This window comes from Bidens hawaiensis, unplaced genomic scaffold, assembly GCF_021521415.1.
Source record: "Bidens hawaiensis isolate Kalapana, Puna unplaced genomic scaffold, B.hawaiensis_p1.1 tig00033471_1, whole genome shotgun sequence".
NCBI lineage: Eukaryota > Viridiplantae > Streptophyta > Magnoliopsida > Asterales > Asteraceae > Bidens > Bidens hawaiensis.
In genome coordinates, this window is record NW_027495725.1 from 125,088 (window position 1) to 141,174 (window position 16,087).

General features: G+C 33.2%; 1 protein-coding gene across 1 annotated transcript; it reads right to left on the reverse strand.

Moving 5' to 3' along the window:
* Positions 1–4,038: 4,038 nt before the first annotated feature.
* Positions 4,039–9,082, reverse strand: LOC143584817 (MADS-box protein JOINTLESS-like). Its single transcript, XM_077066772.1, has 8 exons — positions 8,848–9,082; positions 8,443–8,666; positions 6,693–6,771; positions 6,251–6,315; positions 5,130–5,229; positions 4,689–4,730; positions 4,493–4,534; positions 4,039–4,193 (listed from the first exon to the last, which is right to left on the reverse strand). The coding sequence occupies exons 2-8, from the start codon at positions 8,655–8,657 to the stop codon at positions 4,050–4,052; spliced, it is 687 nt and encodes a 228-aa protein (XP_076922887.1). The 5' UTR covers positions 8,658–8,666; positions 8,848–9,082; the 3' UTR covers positions 4,039–4,049.
* Positions 9,083–16,087: the final 7,005 nt, after the last annotated feature.

Sequence of the window (16,087 nt, forward strand, 5' to 3'; positions counted from 1 at the left end):
ATTATAATCCAACCAAGACAAGGAAACTATGAGACGAAGTGTTATTCTATTCATGTCGAGTTGATGAGGATGGCGATGTCGGTAACGTTTTATCTGTTTGAATGCTCAATTTGATGTTTTAAAGATGAAACTATGAAAGGAGAACGGATTGGTGGTCCGATTAAAAATCTTGATGAAAATATAGATTCCTAACACTTGTGATGTTAAGTTGTTACTTGTTGAAAACCATATATATTACCAAGATGTATCGTGATTTGAAAACCATATAGCGGTGGCCTGATACGTAGCGTGATACTATTAAATATGAAGTGTTTTGACTTGTCTTAGTCAAAAGTTGAGCCTGCAAACCACAAAAGGTTTTATGCTATATTGTTGATTGTTGTCAATCATCTGGCGATATCATTTTTCTGCCGGTCTAGGGGATACATTCTTTCAAAGGAATGGCATGTACATATTTGGTGAGTATTGTCTTCGATTGATAACTTTATCATATTATGTAGTGTGAGAATATAAATAGCTGTTACAGTAAATGGCAAAAAGCAAGATGTAACAATTGTCAATTTTTGAACCCGAAATCTGACCCGTTAAAATTTTTGGTTTATTATCTATATCCATTATGATAACTTTTCATTTTATGTCCGTTTATGTTTTTGGAATATTCCACGAAGTCAATTTGTCGTATTTTATGTCATTATTGCATTTAATCAAAGTCTAGGGTTAAAACTGTCAACTTCGAAACTTTCTGCGAAAACTTGTTCTTTGTGTAATCGCATGAGGACATTAAGAAAGTTCTCGTTCATCATCTATATTATTATTATTATCATTGATTAATCAATTAAACATTTCGAGTTATTAACATTGTTTTCGTACATGCAAATACGCGATTGTATGTTCATTTCATTGTTTACATGTGTATCATTAATTTGTCACGTTGAACCGGGAATACCTAGATTAATATTTTAGCATGTAACATAAATAGTTATGGTCATCCTAAATTAATTTTTATCTATAGTATTTTATTTGGCATCTTTTATTAATAGAATAACATCTTTCTAGCATATTTCAAACACAACTTATTCACCAAGATTACCATACATATGTTTTTACAAAAAAAAATAATTAAAAATTATAAAGATAAAACCCTATCCCCCAAATTTGTTCACCTATCTCTCCTCTCAACTCCATATTCAATTTTCTCATATTCCCCTATTTTATCAAAAACACAAGGTAAGCAAGACGTTTTGAAACACAAGTTGTATTTTTTTATGTTCCCTTCATTCTAGTTATTCTTTTCAATTAACATGGTGGCAAAACCATCATATATTCATGTCAATGACCCCACATAATCTATACGTCATGATGTGTCTTGTTGAGGAGACAAAAGAATAAGGAGATTATCTGGTTATATGCTAAAGTCACCCTTAATCGTTCTTACAATTTTATTTTGTGTTTTGAATAATTTATTTCTTATACAAGACCAAGGTAATATTGATGTTACATGTTCATATATGTAGTACTCATTAGTATCATCATATCAAAATCACACTCAAAACAACTAAAACAATTCCTATGGTAATGTTTTTGTTTTGGACAACAATCAATGACCAAGCTAATCGGACCATTAACTAATTGGTTAAATCTCAAAAACGACCAAAACTAGATTCCAATATTTAATTCATCGAGTTAGTTCTTCAACCATGTTTAAATCTCATATTAGTTCATCCAGGCGACTCCAGAACAGCCATCGCACGAAAAGTGCGCAGATTCATACCTTCTTTGTTGGGCGACGTATGATCATACAATTACAATAAGTATGATCATACTTATGGGCCAAATTAAAAAAAACTTTTCTAAACAAAAGTTGTTCGGAACACATTGATTCAGTCTACTATAAAATATCATATTTTTATAAAACTGTTTACTATTTTAAAGACGCGTCCGAAAGTTCTAACATATTGTTGTCAAAATCTGTTTTTGCATCTAGTCTGTTTCCTTTACAAGTTTTGTTTCTTTCACCAATCTTTTAAATTTATTTGACATTCATAGTGTAAACCCATATAAAATTTCTTTTATTTAAGATTACTCGTTATGACTCACCCCAGCATAATCAAACACTCGGTCTTTTCATTTATCAATCAAGGTGAGTAATCACTCCCCTATTTTACTGTTTTAAACACTTTTTTGGGGACTTTATGCATACTATATCATTGTTTCATATTTTATATTTCTCAATCAAGAATCATTGTTATTGTGTGGTTGATCAATTAAGTGCTATATGCTAATTGTTTAATTGTTTACTTTATCGCATCGAAGAGGTCCATCACAGTATTTCTCATTTAGTATGATCATACGTCGTCTTAGTAGCCATAGATCGTGTTCGATGGGTCATAGCCAAACAACAACTCTACTTATTATTTGTGCAGTCTTAGTAGCCATTGATTGTGTTCGATTAATCATGGTCAAACGACATCAACTATTTGTTTATATTTAATTGTTGATACTCATTATAGCATGATTCGTACTTTTATCATATTTATATATTATTTTAATCTGGTGATTACTTGCTCAACCTAGTGTTGACAAATATATTCTAACTTTTACGTATATTGTAGGATATCTTGGTTGATTGAAGTGTTTGAAGACGTAGTTTGGACTTTAGGTTATATCAGTAAAAACACAAATTGTTTAGTGGTTTGGTTTATCTCTTTTGGATTTATTGTAATTGTATTGGCATTTTGTTGATTATATGAAATAGAATAATTTGAAATTGTGATATATATATATATATATATTGTTATGATAGTGTCTTGTGAGCTGTAAACAATTGGTTCACGTCCCGGCATTCCGCTGTAGGCTGAGGTGTGAAACAAGACAATCTTTCATAAAAAAACGCTAACTGAAAGTCAAACTTTTAATGGACCCTCCTCATAATTTTGATAATAAACAAAATTTTAATTGTCAAATTCTAACATACGTTCTCCATACGGTCACATATATTAAAAAATTAGGAATGTAAATTTTAATAAATAAATTAGGAATTTAAAACGATTACAAAAGACAAAAGTAAATTTTGATTGCAACACGATCAAAAACAAATTAAAAAAAGGTTATTATACAGAAGTGTTGAGGCCCAGACGGGTTATAAAAGTAATCTTAAATCACTATTTATATGAATCTGATTTAAAAAAATAAAATCGTCAATTTATAGGATTTCCGAAAGCTTTTAAAATAATTAGTGTTAGAAGTCAAAACGCTATAAATCGAAAATCATTGATAGCAAACATGTTGCTTAAGTTAGAACATGACCCTATAATTAACTCAGAAAGTTAATTGTGATCCTTGAATCCTTGATGAAAAGGTCAAACAGCTTCAATACAGATATATTAGCCAAGTTTGTATTTTAATTTTTTTGAACAGCATATATCAGCCGTTAAAGTACATCAGAAGCAACGGAAGAGATCAAACGCCACTCGGCATAAGTATATCATAAGTTTGAGAAGCAATTTTTAGAATTGAGACTTTCAACACCAAAAATACGCTTAAACGAAGGTATTCATTCTTGGATGGTAAGAAAATATGGATTAAACACAGTTGTCCGCACACTATAATCCATCTCTATGTTTACGCATCATCCAAAACATGGATTAAACGCCATGGTAGCGAGCAACTTTTATACAAAAACCGTTAATAGTTTGCAACCGTTTATTTATTTTTATTTGTAGCAGTCTGTAATAGAACATGGATTGTACATCCAACAACCATAACTCCAAATGTGAGAGAGAGAAGGGGGGGGGGGGGGCATTTACATACTTGATAGTTATAGAAATCCTATAAAGCTCTCACCACCTTGAGTTAGGTAGCCTGCACCATCACCACAAATGATGTGATTAATGTAATTATAAAACATTTTCGATCCATCAAACATGTAGTTGAAACTACATGCATGTACACCAACTAAAAGGACAGGTTTTTATTAAATAAAAGGACAAGCCCTCAACTAATTAATGCATATTATAATTTAGAAAATAACCAAATACCAGGAAATTTGCTCACCCCAGCTTTAGGGAGGTACCGGAGCTTTCATAATCTTGTGGAGTACCGGCAGAGTTGCAGATATCTGTAGATTCTGATAATTCCCCATCATCAGCAGAATCACAAATCAATCGTTTTTGAGCATTAGACATCGTCAAAAGCTTCAATCACCATTCAGATGTTAGAAAAAACAAATATAGCAGTCAAACAAAACAAAAAATGTTTTTCTTTAGCAACCCATTTTTGTGTAGCTTTTGTGTTTCTTGTAATCATCTTTAAAGTATAACAATTGGTTAAAACATCTTAAAAAACTCGTACAACTTTTAACAATGTTAAACCACACCCTTAATGTAATGAGGAACAGGTGGCAAAGAAAAACATTTTGTGTTGTTATCTTAATACAAATAGAGATGGGAAACAGAAAGAAAACTAGCTTAGCCTTAGAGAACATGACTCCTACTTCTTGTCTTAGTTTGTCATTGTCCTCCATGAGTTTCTCTTCCTGCATGTTTTATAATTGACTTAAAACAATGATCTTCTGCAAAACTAAAAGGCAGTGGTATGTCCTTATGTGTCACAAATTTCTAACACGATTTATATATGATTTATCTTAAGAACAAAGTATAAAAATGAAATCACTAAGTTCGAGTTCTGACCTTCTCTTGAAGACGATAAATCTCGTTCATAATCACCTCACCCTGTAACATGCAGTAGAACTATAAATAAGCTCATGTCCAAAGACTCATTCGCAAGGCTCTCTTCTTGGCATTTCTCAATCAACTTTATTCAACCATATGATCTGTACACCTTTTTTTACTTCGTTTTATATGAAAAGTGTTCAGAACTTTATGTATTTGCAAACAAAAAAAAATGCTTTAGATGATATTGTTGCAGTTTAGTGAAAATTAGAAGGTATTTACTCAACTAAAACATTTGAATAGACACATAGTTTAGAAAATGATGTAAAATACCGTTGCATGAGATAATAAACATGTAGGTAAACGTAACCTAAAAGCTTTTGAAAAATCGTAAAATTTGCAAGTTTTGCCTGATACAGAAGGAAAAAATAACCATAAATTAATACAAAGCAACTACACCTTTTTGGTAACAACCCGGCTCAATCCAGCTTCAAGCGACTTCTCAAGCTGATGCAGCTCTTCAATACTTAATCCCTGTAGCTCCTCCCCTCTCAACTGCCTGTTTTTAATAAAGAATCACACTCGTTAGCAAACAGCATACATGCATATGCATAAGCACACACACATATAGAGACAGTTGTTTCACATAAAAGAGCAGCTCCACAGTGGACGCACCTAAATTAAGCCACCGCTTTAGGCCTCCAAATCTGAGAGGGCCCCAAATTTTCATAAATTACTTTAATCTATTTTCTAAAACATATATATTCCAAATTCTTATGTTTCCACAAAAAGATCATAGGAAATAAAAGAAGACCAACATTCTAAAATCTAATATAAAAAAATGAAGTTTTTTTCTTAGTTTTTTTGTAGTTAAATTTGTTTTTTCAATTTTGGTATTAATATGATACTTTAAGAAGTGTAATAACAATGCCACATCTTTAATTTATGTGTATTAATTATTAAATATAAACTCTTATTATAAACTAAATTGTATTATTGGATGAAGGCCTGTAAACGAACCGAACGCTCGGTGAACTGTCCTTGAACTATTTGGTGGGAAGTTCGTTTATGTTCGTTTATTTAATAAACAAACGAAAATGAACAAACAAATTGTGTTCATTTAATTAAACGAACGAACATGGACACATGTTCCGTTCGTTCATTTATGTTCATCAACGTTCGTTTATGTTCGTATATGTCTGTTTATTTATGTTTGTTTATGTATTAATAGAAAATACTTAAAATATTATCTAGATAAGTCATCTAGCTACTTAAAGGTTGTATATTTGTTAATTTGTGTTCATTTAAGTGTTTTCATTTATGTTCGTTTGTCTTTATTTATATATTCATTTACATTTGTTCATATATATTCATATATATTCGTTTATCTTGGTTCAGTTATGTTCATTTAGATTTTAAACAAACGAACACAAATGTTCATTTTTAAATAAACGAACATGAACATAAATATTTGTTAGATTAAGTGTTCATGTTCCGGTCTCAATCTTTACTTTGGGCCATCCAAAAAGTTGAGCCTCCCCTAGCTGTGTATTCATGTATGTGCGTTAATGAATGTATACCTTAAGTGAAGGGTTCTTTCAGCAACTTCTTTGCTCAAGTTGGCATAGTTGGTGTCCTCAACCAGCTGAATGACAAAACAAGATCTTTATACATAGGTTGCATTGAAACAAAAAGTAGGAATTTATATCCCTTTTTGACTCCCAAATTCATGACCATAGTTATTATTGTGATGTAATATCAATTTTCAACTAAAGATCCAAGACTTGATCATCATATTTTATGAGAATACAAATTGCAATAAACTAAAAGTAAAGAGATGTTTTTTTTATTACAGTCTTTTAGCTATACTTTGTGAAGGTTAATTTTTATGATTTGACTAGAGTAGTTGGCTCAATGGCCGTCACAACCTTATGGGTTCCTTTAAGCCTCAATAAGACACAAAGAAATGATTATAACAATTGTGAAGTATCTGCATAGCAAGAAGAGAAAGGCCATTCTTACCTGTAACTCAAGAGAAGGTTGGTTTAACTTCTCAATATTTTTTGAGTGCAAGCTACGCCTTTCAAGTACTTCTTCCATACTGCAAAAGAAAATTCGTGCATTAAAAACACTAATATGTACACTGGATGTTTATGCCACAAAATCACGTGATCATAGCCTTCGCAATCAAATCATTAGTATTACATATAATTTAGAAGATCTAAACAGTCTATCAATTTATATAAATTATCGCTCAGTTTGTTACATGTTCATAGATGGAGAACTTCAAGAGAACAATAACATAGTTTGCCTCGAGAGTGTATCTAAATCTGCACGTAGCTAACAGTGATTCTTTTTCTATAACATGAGTTTATAAATGCACCAGCGGGTGTTCTGTTAGAAAGATGCATTGCTAGACATTTTTAGGTCATATGGTATATAGCAACTTTTTTCCTAAAATTCTAGAGTTAAATAATGAATATCAAACTCTAGTTCTTTAGGTTGTTTAAAAGCTTAGTTGCGAAAATCTTTAGGTTTGTATTGCCCTCTTTGAGTCTCTTCCCACGGTGCCAAACAAAATGTTTCCTTTCTTTTTACATTTTAGAAATTAAAGGACATCGCATTAAATGAGTTACTTGTTTTTCTTAAACTTTTCCGATTAAAATTACTTATTTACGTGCACCATTCTTTGAATACACATATTCCTCTAGTGCTCCTTTATCTAAAGATGCTTTAGATACTTGACATCTCCATGGCATGTGACCATGTAACAAATATAGCATGCTTCAAACATTTCATATAAATGGAATCTAAGACACTAAGTATAAATAGCATGTGACCATGTAAAGGAGTTTGTTTCTTCTACTTCTCGCCCAAGCTAACTTAAATCTACTAAACATCTTAATTGCATCGATTTGCAACCTATATATACATATATAAGGTAGCGTTAACATAAAAAACAACAGTTTTGTGAGAAGCATAAGAATAGATCTAGGCTCTTGGATCTATGATCTAGTGGTTGAGATTAGTAGTTTCTAAAGTATAGTTTCCTATTTACATGGTATAGGTAGTGTGCTTTATTTTAAAGCCTTCTCACACTTCTCACAAAACAATTGTATTTTATCTCAAAGAACAGCCATAATACCATGAGAACAATGACATCTGATAATGTTTCTTCTCTAAGCTACTTTAGATCTATTAAACAACTCATCTGAATTCCATTTGTGACAGAAAGATCATAGGTTTGAATCACAAAATCAGTAAAAAATAGTGCATACATAGAACCATCCTCCCCTCTCTTCCACCCCTTTGAACAGCGTTTTTCATTTACAGCTACTTGCATCTGAATTATAACTTATGTCTTTTTTTTACATCGAAACAGAAGGCAAGCGGGCAACAAGTTGCGCTGCTACCCCTTATGTCATAAAAAACAATCCAAGAAACATATGAATGCTCATAAAAACAGCCAAACAACTATACCAGAATAAAGTACAAACCAAGTTAATCTCAGTCTCACATCCATTGTGAAAACTAGATTCCAGACAATCAGATCATAAGCAAAGCATTAATTTAATCAAATTAAACACACAAACTAGACAGTGAATCCTAAACCCTGATTAAAGAACTTCATTATAAACCCTACAACACAAAATACAAGAGAAACAAGTACACAAAAGATTATGAGGCATCACACATTAAAATATGATAATACCACACACTGACACGCAAAAAAACACAAAAAAAATAAAAATAAAAATAAAAACCCTAATACCTTGAACTGGAGTAATGAAAGAGCTTGTCATTAGAGGAGAAGATAATAACAGCAACATCAGCATCACAAAGCACAGAAAGCTCTTCAGCTTTCTTAAACAACCCTCTTCTCCTCTTGGAGAAAGTCACCCTTCTTGCTGTAGCATTATCAATTTTTTTAATCTGTACTTTTTCCCTAACCATCATACTTCCACTGCCACAAGCCATTTTTGGCATCCAAATCCACTAAGAAAACAATGAATAAGCCAGTGTTCAAATCAAGGGTAATTTTCTATGAATGGAAACATTTAATTGTGTAGGTTTCAAAAAAGGAAAAAGAAACAAAAAGATAGCATTTTTCTTTACCAAAATTAGATATAAGTACAAATCAGTGGTTTAAATTAGTAACCCTAGATCAGTGGTTTACCCGATACCTTCTATTATCCAATCCAGATGGTCAAGATGATGATTAGTTAAGGTGGGGTGTTATTATTAATCAAGAAATTTGAGAAATAAAAAAGATAATGAAAAAAAGCATGAAGATCAGATGGAAGGTTTGGAGGCTGAATGTGAGATTTGAAGTGAATTTATTTGTTGTCGAGTTATTGTCAGGGATGAGGGGTGAACTGGGGGAGGTGGTCTGGTTCTTGGGGCCTTGAAGAAAGGACTGTTGTATAAAAGGAAACCGAAGAGACAGAAGGTGTACTACTATTTACCTTTGTGTAATTTTTTATGGCATATGATACCATTCTATGTGTGTGATAAGAATAATCTTCATAATCTTTACAAAGAATTATTGAGTAATGAGGACCGTAGACTTTCATGAAGGAATATATGAACTTTTATGTTTATTTTTTTTTTTCATATTGAACTATTTTTTACAAATATTTTGGAAAGATAGTAACAGTCAGAGGTTGAAATTTAAAGTCATTGTCACTTTAATGGGTGGTATGGGGTTTTGCTCGAAGCTTCTTTTCGGGGTGGTTCTTGAGTTTGATATCTGGCTCAGGTTCATGCTTTATAATATGGGCAACGCTATTGTAAGGGAGGTTAGAATTTGAGTAAGGTAGATTGTTTAGAGATGGTATGCCTTTAAGAGTGTCTAGCAACAAATTACACTTTATCGTAAAAAATAAAAAAGAATTTGAAACTTGAAGTTACAGCTTACACAGACTAATTCAACAACTTATAAAATTACGGGCATCGATCCTCTTGTTCCACTTATCATACTAACAAGAATGATTATTGGATCGGTTTCGGGTTATAATATCTGAATGAATTATTCTGATATGAAAGTCTAGAATGTATTCAAATAATATTTGAAAAACCGGTTCAAATGAGTTTTTCAAGTTCTGAAATTTGAATTTGATCTATATTTCAATCAACCGAATTACTGAAAAGAGAAAAAACCTAAATCACCACTTTTTGAGTTCCAATGTATTTAAAGAAATACTTGACTATTATCAATGTTCTTTTAAGAAAAGTTATTTTCGTTACTATGGTTTTGAAGAGTCGGAATCCTCCAAGTTTTCTATAAAAAAATTAATATATAAAAGAAAACTTATTTTAGTCGAGAAAACTCAGATAAATTCAACGAAACAATTAAATTTCTTTTTTATTTCTTTAGCATAACTAATGTATCATGTTACATTAAATAGGCAAAGTAAAAAACTAAAAATTTAGACAACAATTTGTTATATATATGTGTTTATGAAGAGATGAAAAAAGTAATTAACTTTTACATTTTTATTAACTTTTATTTACAATCACATAAATTAATTTTTCACTTTAAACATGTGATTGAAAATAAGCTTTTAGGATTATTTCTTCAACTCACATGAGTTTCCATATCATCCCCTCTCTTGTCACACCCCGACAAACACTATTTAAAATAATATTTATTCATGTTGCATTAAGGTTCATACAGTACATCAAATTTCAAATCAAACATAATAAAACAATCGCTAATATTCGTTTATTTATCCTAGGTCCATAGCTGATCTATTGGTCATCATTTCTTGAAATACTTCAACAATTAGTATATGTAACATGTATGAAAATAACATAATGTTGTGAGCACACATAAGATTTATATTATGTAATATGAGAAAATACAATTCACATGTCATTTGATGTATAATAAGAATGTAATGAAAATGTAACAAACAAGTGTGTCCATTATTGAGAATGGACTATGAGGAAAAGCGCGCTCATTATTGAGAATGAACTATGCGTAAGGTGTGTTCATTATTGAAAATAAACTATGTGCAGAGCAACCGCTACAACCAAAAGCTATAAACACATAGCCGATATCATAATCACAATGTACGCATTATCACAAGCAAAGACATAGTCATGAATTGTTTTGTAAAATAATGTCACACCCCAAAGACATTAAAAGTAAAAAAAGGGTTGTCTATTCGCATGTAAGCATGTGTGTTCGAGTATGAGATAGATTTAAGTGAGTGAACCGGTTTGGTTCGGAATGACGAGCCATCCTAGTTAATTGAGCATACATAATCAATACTGGATTAAAATAAATGAGTACGAAGTTTGAAGGTTCAATTCATGGTTTAGGGTTTTTGGATGAGAAACGGGGTAAAGATAATATATGGAAAAGATTAAGTGTCTTAACGAGTTTTAGTTAATAAGGTTCGTTTTTTATGAAACTTGGTTAAAATAATTCTTAGTCAAGCTTGATGGTTTCGGTTCGATTAAAAATAAGCGAACCGAAATGAAATAGCGAAACTGGTTAGTTTAAAGTAAATAAGCGAGTAGTTCGGTTTTGTCGGACTCGAACCGGGAAATAAGCTGAGTTTAGTTCCTACAAGTTCAAAATGTAAAAAATACCCTTAACATGATTAGATTATTATATGAATCAAAGTCCCAAATTCATTAATGAACCATATAATCGAACTTGAATCAAATTGGAGGATGAAACACCTCAATCAAATGGAGTTGACAGAGGAGTTTCATTCCAGGGGTGAAGATTAAACAAAAACAGTAGTTAATTACCAGGGGAGGAGGAACTAGAGAGAATAGATTGATGGTTAGTTTTGACTTTTGAAAGTTAAGTGTACTTGAGCACCAAAATGAAGAACAAGAATGTAATTTAGAGTGAATTGAGTTACGGTAAAGCCTGGGCAAAGGTAAGAGCATGATTATATATTGATAATTTTGTTCAATACGAGCTCAATTCGTTTAATGAGTCAAAACACGAGCTAACGCTTAATTTATGCAAAGACCGAATGGATGATGGGAATTGGTGTTATAATGGAGGGAAATGGTCCATGTCCATTCCTTATCAATCAGACAAGTCAATGTAATGGATTTGAGTGTTTAATTGGTCAAGCTGGAAGACTAGCTCGTTGAAAACGAATTTTCACGCTTACTAGCACCGCGTCGCGTGACGTGAAGGGCTTAGGCGTTTTTCTTTGCGTGTGGTCGAGATCAAATTTTTCATTCATGCTATTGGGTCTGGTTCCAACAAAATAACCATACAATACAAGAAACTACAGCTAAAAACATGTTATTTATTCAATTAAACGAAAAATCTGAACAATCCACTTTTTTTTATTTCGGTTCAAATTTGGATTTTCCTAAAAACCCCTAGTTTAGGAAAATTAATCTATGTATTTACGCCCCTACGATTATTTGATGAGCATCCACACCACCTGAACCATTTTCATCCGACACTGACAGCTGTAATCAACGGCCCAGATTCCATATATCCCATCATCCTCCATTAATAAACAAACAGTCTCCCCACACTCTCCCCTACCCAACCCAATGGACTCCACACCTGGATCCGACCCGAGAATCCTCCTCCGGCTGTCGGAACAATTCCTCCGGCGCCGGCATTTCGACGACTGCCGGAAATACGCCCTCCAAGCCCACCAACTCAACCCTCACTTCCCCGGCGTCAACGAGATCCTCGCCGTCGCCGCCGTCTTACTCGCCGGAAGTATTCCCGACTGGTACCAGGTAATGCAAGTCAACCGGTACTCACACGACTCTGTTCTAATCAAACGGAAATACGATCAGTTGTACGGACTGTTAAACCCTAGCGTTAACAAATTCGCCTTTGCGAATGAAGCGTTGGATGTTGTTAGTCACGCGTGGCACGTGTTATCGGATCCTTTGAAGAAGAGTGAATTCGATGAGGCTTTGAAGAAGAAGAAACTTGATGACGATGATGATGATGAATTGAAGGATGAGTTTTGGACTGTGTGTCCGTACTGTTATTATCTGTTTGAGTTTCCTAGGGTTTATGTGGAGCTTTGTTTAAAATGCCCGAACGACGAATGCGGTAAGGCGTTTACGGGTTTAGAGATCGAACCGCCTCCGGTTCAGGTTTTGGAGGTTGGGAAGTATGTGTGTTCGGGTTTTGTGATGTTGGGGGTTCGGAACGGGAGTTGGAACCCGTTTGTGCCGGTGAATAAGCCGAAGCTGAAAGTTAATGAAAAGTTTGTTGAAATTTCTGATGATGAGATTGAGGAGGAAAGTGGAGTCAATGATGGTGTGAAGGTGGAGGTGGAGGTGGAGAAGGCGGTCGTGGGACGAAAGAAGTCGTGTGCGAAGAGCAAGAAGAAGGTGACTGGAGTTGGGAATAGAGTGAGGAAAGAGGCGTTTACGCGTCCGGAAGAAGAAGAGGATGATTGTGAGTACTTTTGATGATGAATATGGTGATTGTGAAGTAGAATTTGATGGTGAAGATGATTTTGAATTTTTGTTGGTCAGGTCAAGTTAGCACATTTTGTCTATACAGTTTTGTGTTATGGAATGCATATATGGAAATGTTTTTATCATGGTGGTTGCTATTTCTAGTGATTTACACGTTTTATTGTAAAGTAAAGAAAATGTTATGGAATCACTAAAATTGGTGAAAAAGATTCAGTGATGAGCTCTGGAGCTCCAATTGATGTAAGCTGTGAGTCTGACAACTGGGTCAAATCGACAATGGCGTTTGCCACATGATCTGGCTCGCCATTAGCTTTCGTAACCAAGTTGTGTTCGTTTTATGTTTAGGGTCTTTTCTAATATGTTTTACTAACATTAGGATTAATTATGTTTCAATAAACATGTTCAAATCAATATTCAATAAACATGCTAAAATTTGGGCGATTAAGTCGTTATCAATTTATGTATATGTAGAGTCATCCTGTCTCCTGTTCTGTGTGGTCCTCCCTATCAGATGGCTGCAAGCCTGCAATATCGTTGTCTAAAAAAAGGAACTAGGGCCGGGTCATGCTTTAATGGGCCAAACCTTAGTAAACCCAATCCCATGTGTAAAACCCAATAAGGTAGTTTTATATTTTCTCTTAAAACACTGCCTTCAAACCAACCTATTTAGGAATGACAATGGGCCAGTCTCAGGATGTGTTTAAGTATTCTCAAACCCATACACGATTAATAAAGCCCGTCCCAAATTCGTTCTGAACTCATCGGGTATTTGTCGGATATCGGGAATTCCCATTGGGTTTCGGGTATGCCTGTTTGTTAATTAAAAATACATGTCGGGTATACCGGGCTCAAATTTATCGGGTTTGACAAAATATAAGTAATCAGTCACATCAGATAGCTATTAATCAATAAAAAAAATATTAGCAATAGATCATCAAAAAATGAACCATATTTTATAAAAGAATATTATATACAAAAAAGTGTAACAGAATGAGAGAGAAGAGCATTCCATCCTATTCTCTATCATATACCTATATATATCATATAATTACACTAAAAATTACTGTTTTTCTCTCTCCTGTTCAATTAAATAATATTTTTTATATCTTTATCATTATTGTTTCTCTCTCCTCCACTTACAACTATTTTCATAAAATATTAAAAAATTATATGGTGTGAATAATGAAACCCCAAATTTAACTTTCTCAGAGCATTTCCAGTGGATTTTTCAAATTATGTGAGGGGGTTCTCCATTTTTTAGAGATGGTTAAAAATGGTTGTGAGAGGAGGAGAGAGAAAATGTTACTGTTCATGGTTAAATTTGGAGAAGCACACTGTTCATCTTTATAATTTTTTAATGTTTTTGAAAGTGGTTGTGAGTGAATGAGAGAGAAAATGTAATGATAAAAGTATAAAAACGTATTATTTAATTGAAAATAAGAGAGAAAAGATAGTGTTTTTAGTGTAATTATAGAGATGGAGATGGAGAATTGAATGAGAATGCTCTCATATAACATTTTTCCTCTCATCTACTCACCCCTCCTTACAAAAGTAAAAGGAATAGGCTAAAAATGCTCTTGTGTTCCTGAGTTTATACTTAATGGAGGAAAGGAAATGAAATGAATGGAAATAATGAGATGGTTGTGTTACCAAGTTTCATTTAAGGAGAGAAATGAAAGAAAAGAAGAATACCTGTGTTCCAGAGATTCATTTAAAGAAAGAAAAGAAAGGAAAGGAAAAGAAAAGGTAGGAAAATAAAGAGTAAATTGGTGGAGATTGGTTTCTTTCCAAACTGGAAAGAATAGGAAGGAAAGAAAGTTGGGAAGAAATGAAAAAGGAGAGAAAAGAAAGGAAGGGAAAAACCTAACTTTCCTTTCCTTTCTCTCCATAAGTATACTCGGGAACACAGCGCAAGCTAATTTTAGACTGTGCGTTGTGGTGGCTTCACCTGTGCCGCGAGTGGCCGAAACTAGGCATGTCAGTGGCGAACACCATAGCAGACCCGTCGGTGAGAGCCGGGGCGACCCTAGTCGCAGCTGGTGAAGGGATGATGCCTTTTCTTTTCTTTTCTTTTTTTATTTTGAAATTGGTGAATAGGAAGAAAGAACATAATGACTTGTTTGTTGGAAGAAACATGGTGAAGGAGGAAAGTGGCTATTGGAGAAGATGGGGGGTGTTTGGTGGAGAAGATGGGGGTGTTTGGTAAAATTGGGGTATTTTAAAAGATGCGGGTGTTTTTATATTATTAAAAATCTAGTATTATATTAAGTTTTATACTAATATATTAAAACTAATGTTATTAATATCTTTTTTTATTTATATAATTTTCATCTTTATCATAAAAATGATATTTTAATATATATTCTTGTTTTAAATTAAAAAAATTATAAAATTTACTGAAGCCATCGTTCGCATGAACCACAACAGGCTCAGGTGGCTTCAGTGGTGGCTTCGGCGTCAGCACTGCATAACACAATATTATTAGATAAATTCGGATTCCAGCTTCAACGACAACATACAGTCCTACAACATAGTGGTTTCAAAACCAATGTAATAGCATAGAAACCAATGCGCATAATGATTAAAGTTGACGAATTAGAAGAAAAATTTTATCTTGTGTTTCATTTTTTTTTCTTTTCTGCTTTATTCTTCTTATGTTAACTTTGATATAAATAAACATGGATTTAGGGTATTTGTATTTTAAAATAAATGTCTTTTCAATATGGTGTACTGGCAGGAAGTTTGAGTTTCTAAATGTAGACCCAAATTCAATCCTCACTTACAACACTTTGAGGGGATATGTGTGGCTCAATAAAGGAAGACTGTGATCTTTGTGATCTCTACTTTGATTCTAAAGGCGTTCGGGTTTTACCACCAGTGGGCCTTCAGACGGGTGGGTTTTCCCTAAAATTGGATTTAACTTGGAGACGTTTAAGGGCTCCTTAGGGCTGGGTTGGCTAGTTGGTAGTGACCTTTTGCCAGGG

Excerpts from the sequence above, each read along its gene's own strand:
- LOC143584817 (XM_077066772.1), bottom strand. The coding sequence starts at position 8,657 with ATGCCAAAAATGGCTTGTGGCAGTGGAAGTATGATGGTTAGGGAAAAA. Across the intron at positions 5,230-6,250 it reads GAAAGAACCCTTCACTTAAG|GCAGTTGAGAGGGGAGGAGC; the intron begins GTATACATTCAT and ends TATTAAAAACAG. Across the intron at positions 4,535-4,688 it reads TTTATCGTCTTCAAGAGAAG|GAAGAGAAACTCATGGAGGA; the intron begins GTCAGAACTCGA and ends TAAAACATGCAG.